General features: G+C 44.1%; 1 protein-coding gene across 1 annotated transcript in view; it reads left to right on the forward strand.

The window, feature by feature from the left end:
- Positions 1 to 4,480, forward strand: part of rasl10a (RAS-like, family 10, member A) — a gene marked incomplete at both ends in the record, with an annotated part of 24,396 nt that extends 19,916 nt beyond the window's left edge. Inside the window, one exon of the mRNA XM_084323350.1 lies at positions 4,210 to 4,480. Coding sequence (XP_084179476.1) covers positions 4,210 to 4,480 — 271 coding nt within the window. The remainder of the gene's footprint in view (positions 1 to 4,209) is intronic.
- Between the last annotated feature and the right edge of the window lie 352 nt (positions 4,481 to 4,832).

The following is a 4,832-nucleotide window of genomic DNA, read 5'->3' on the forward strand; positions in this document are numbered from 1 at the left end:
GCTCTAACCCTCCCCCACTTCCAGTGATGAAGCTAAGCTATGCTAACGGAGCGTCTATTCCCAAAGCTAAAATGCACGCACAGAGACAAAAAAGGTATGTATCTTCTTGTCTAACTCCAGGGAAGATGTTAAATAAGCTAATTTCCCAAAATGTTGGAGTTCCCCTTTAAGGCATTATTTGACCTGTGTGTCTGGTCTCTAATCTATTATTGTATGGATTCAAACAGTTTTACACATTGGTCTTGTTTCACAGAGGCATATCAGCTTCATTTAGCCTCTTGTTCTGTGGTTCAACCGTCACACCCTAGAAGGTGTTTCTTGTTCGTGGGGGGTTTGGAATGGCTGTGTCCTAAATACAGTTGAGTAAACAGTCTTAGCCTGAGGGGGCTTTTATGACCTGCCCCCTGTGTCTCCAACTGTTCTTCTAAATACAGTTTCAACAACCGCTGGGGTTTCATCTGGGTTCAAAACAGTTCCTTAGAGCACCCCAGTGTATTGCATATGGTTTCTCTAATTATAGACGGATTATGAAATCCAGAGTCAATGTCACCACAAAATCATTACTGTACTAGGCCTACTGCTGCTGAGAAAGTAGATGAACCCTTATTGTTAAGATCTAAATTGCCTCTCCAGTACTCTGGTAAATGATTGGGTTGGCTCAGTGATTGACTACATGTCCAGGTCATGAGTAAGCAAAGCAGTGCATTAACATCACTCCAATGCCATCGGAATAATTCATATTCATCGTGGGTCATTCATCATTGCTAATTCGCTAGGCTAAATTTGTAAGTCCTCTGTGAGTTGAGCACAATTGTTACAGTTTTGTAATGATTTATTTGCCTGTCATTGATTTGCATAATTTGTTCAAGATTAAGATTAAGATTAGCCTTTATTGTCTTCCTTAGGAGAAATTTGTCTTGGGCATTCGAAAGAACGCAGACATGGCAACACACAGCCTCTGCATACAGTATATACACAGACACACAATATATCCATGTAGGCCTACAATCAAACTATAGTTAACATCCAGTGCCATACATAAATCACACACTAAGATATTGCACATATGTCCTACACTAAGATATTGTAGATGTCCTACACTAAGATATTGCACGGATGTCTTACACTAAGATATTGCACAGATGTCCTACACTAAGAGATTGCACAGATGCCCTACACTAAGAGATTGCACAGATGCCCTACACTAAGAGATTGCATGATGCACTACACTAAGAGATTGCATGATGCATTACACTAAGAGATTGCATGATGCATTACACTAAGATATTGCATGATGTCCTACACTAACATATTGCACAGATGCCCTACACTAAGAGATTGCACAGATGCTCTACACTAAGAGATTGCATGATGCATTACACTAAGAGATTGCATGATGCACTACACTAAGAGATTGCATGATGCATTACACTAAGAGATTGCATGATGCATTACACTAAGATATTGCATGATGTCCTACACTAACATATTGCACAGATGCCCTACACTAAGAGATTGCATGATGCATTACACTAAGAGATTGCATGATGCACTACACTAAGATATGGCACAGTTGCCCTACACTAAGATATTGCACATTTCCCCCAATAATAATAATAATAATAATAATAATAATAATAATAATAATAATAATAATTATAATAATAATAATAATAATAATAATAATAATAATAATAATTATTATTATTATTAAGTTGGATTCCCTAACATTTAAGGGTAACCTATTGATATGACATCCATTTTGAGTATGCAATGAGACTATTGTTGGCCGAGTGAACAAACATACTCCACTTGATGAGCCCATGGTGACGGAGACTCAAAGAGAATACAGAAGTACTTGTATGTTGTTACCTGCTCAATTCTCTTCCCGTTGATTAGAACTGGGCTGTGATCACCAACAGATTAATACTGTTTAACATCAGGTGGTGCCCCTCACACCACTGCATTATCTCTTCTATCTCTGACTTATTCATTGTCTGAATATTTGTTACACACTGCCATATTAAGACCAACAGGATGCCAAGGCTTCACATTTTTGCATTTGTTTGCATAGATTATGAATGGATCCATGTCGTTCTCAGCTTCCTGCGTATAATAACTATTTTTTTCTCTGTGCGTGTTTATAAATTGGCTCTCAGAGCACCAGGGCATAGTGCCAAACTAGGCCATTTGTAAATTCAGACTGCCGTCCAGAATCCCATTCATATATTCAGAGCATCACCCCTTGGAGTATTTATAGTTCATTTTGGGGTGCGGACAAGCGTCACTTTGTCTTCAGAGGTTATGAAACAAAATGTCTGAGAGGGACTGATAAAGTAACTCCTCACGTTAGGAACACGCCAACCTTTTGGGAAATTCGCTTATTTGCCATCTACCTTGGAGTTAGACAAGCAGATACATACCCTTTTATTTTCTGTGCATGCATTAGGCTTAGGGAACAGCCGCATCGTTAGCCTAGCTTAGCGTCATTCACTGGAAGTAGGTGTGCCAGTGTAGCCTAGTTCCCAACAGTCACGACATACACTCCAAATACAACTCCAAAACATTCCTGTAAACATGTTGTGACCTGTGTATTTACCACGTGGAGAAATAATAATATTTTAAAAATGTTTTACATTTTCGTTTTCTAAACAGATTATACTCTGAACTATTTTTTGCCGAACCACTGCTGCCTGGGCGCAGTGATTTCATAACCTCAAAACTCCAGTTTTTAAAAAATCAACAGGGCTTTTGAGGTGATGAAATCACTGCGCCCAGGCAGCAGTGGTTCAGCTAAAAATAGTTCAGAGTAAGAGTATATATCTGCTTAGAAAACGAAAATGTGGCGGTCAGGTGGCGTAGCAGAGATTGCGCTCGTCACCAATGCAAGAGGCTGCGGTCTCGACTCCCGGAGTCAGCATTGCCTTGGCTTGGGCTGATCGCTATACTAACTCGTTTGGCTGGGTTAGGGGGAGGGAAGCCATGGGTGGGAAACTGGCGTTGTGGACAGCGACGCCTACAGATCAGGTCTGGGTGCTTGCTCAGCGGAGGCAGTTCTTGAGGAAGGCAGCGTGACCTCCCACGCATTACACTTCACCAATGAGAGCCCTCGCTGCCAGGTGAGAAGAGAGCCACTGGCTGTCGCCGCACGTGTCGGAGGAAGCGTGCGGATACTTCAGGGTTCCCTTGTACCGACCAGTAGGAGAACATGCGCACAACAACCAGGTATGGGAGGGGGGGAATTGGCACAACGACTAAATTAGGTCGGGGAGAAAAACAGAGAAAAATTGGAGAAAGAGAGATACAAAAAAATTAAAATTAAAAATGGCAATTTTTTTTTTCTCCACGTGGTAAATACACAGGTCACAACATGTTTACAGGAACGTTTTGGAGTTGTATTGGGAGTGTATTTCGTGACTGTTTGGAACTATGGCTACACTGGCACACAGAGAAGAAAAGGGTATGTATCCGCTTGTCTAACTCCAGGCAGTCAGGAGAATGAGGCTGGCAGGTCACTGCCAGAGACATCATGAGATGCCAACCAGCAAACTTGTGCTGTGGGAACCAACACACGGGCATCGATCACGAGGACGTCCCACATTAACCTACGTGGACGTACTCAGGAGAGATGCGGGAACAGAATGCACCGGCGAGCTAGCCAGATGCATGGAGGATCGGGATGACTGGAAGCACCGATGGAGGGCCCGTCCGAGGACGACCTAGATAGATAGATGGCAAATAAGCTAATTTCCCAAAAAGTTGGACGTGTTCCTTTAACACCCATGCTATAGCGATCAGCTGACACTGAGCTCGCCAGGCCATACTGTGAGGATGTGCCAGACTTCTTGTCACACCAGTGACCTTCGTGTTTTCAGGAGGAGGAGGAGGAGGAGGAGGCGACAGCCCTGGAGAAAGTCTCATCTTCACTCATCATCACACCTGAAGAAATCTGTTGTCATTTGAGTTGTTGTTTTTCAAGTTTCAAGTTCAAGTTACTTTATTAGTTGTCACACAAAAATACAGAATACTTTTATATGAAATGCTTTTTCCTGTTTTGCTCCTGAGAGTGTGTTAGATAAAAAAATAGATAAAGTATAAAATAGAAAAAGTATAAAATAGAATAGAATACTGGGTTTTTCAACTGCATTGTATCACATTTTCTTCTCCCCCCCCCCCCCCCCCCGTTTCCCCCTCTCTCCCCCCCTGCAGAGAAGGAAGCAGCAGTGAAGTGCCCATCCTGGTGGTTGGCAGCAAGCGGGACCTGCAGCGGCAGCGCTTCACCCCCCGCAGGGCGGTGTCTGTGCTGGTGAAGAAGAGCTGGAAGTGCGGCTATGTGGAGTGCTCTGCCAAGTTCAACTGGCACGTCGTCCTGCTCTTCAAAGAGCTGCTGGGCATCGCCGTGGCGCGGGGCATGCGCCAGAGCCACCCCGCCATCCGCCTACAGGGGGCGCTGCAGAGGAACCGCTGCACCATCATGTGACCCGGCCTCCTCCTCCTCCTCCTCCTCCTCCTCCTCCTCCTCCTCCTCCTCCGCCTCCCCCTCTCCTCCTGCTCCACTACCCGTCTCACCCCAGGGGGCGGAGCTGGGATGGAGAAAAGGACCTGTATATCTAAATGGCTGGAAATATATACCCAGAGGCCTCCTGCTTTACTGAGCTGATCTTTTCATAATGAGGTTTTATTAGACTCCTACGCTGTAAAAGACACTGACTTCACACATCATCACCGGAACACTTCCTAGTAAAAGTGTCAAGGGACCAGACGGAACCAGGGGGGGGGGAGGGTATAGAGGGGAAGCAGAGACGAAAAAAGACAATGTAACGAGTTTAGCA

Source organism: Notolepis coatsorum (genome assembly GCF_963971535.1).
Source record: "Notolepis coatsorum genome assembly, chromosome: 10".
Taxonomy (NCBI): domain Eukaryota; kingdom Metazoa; phylum Chordata; class Actinopteri; order Aulopiformes; family Paralepididae; genus Notolepis; species Notolepis coatsorum.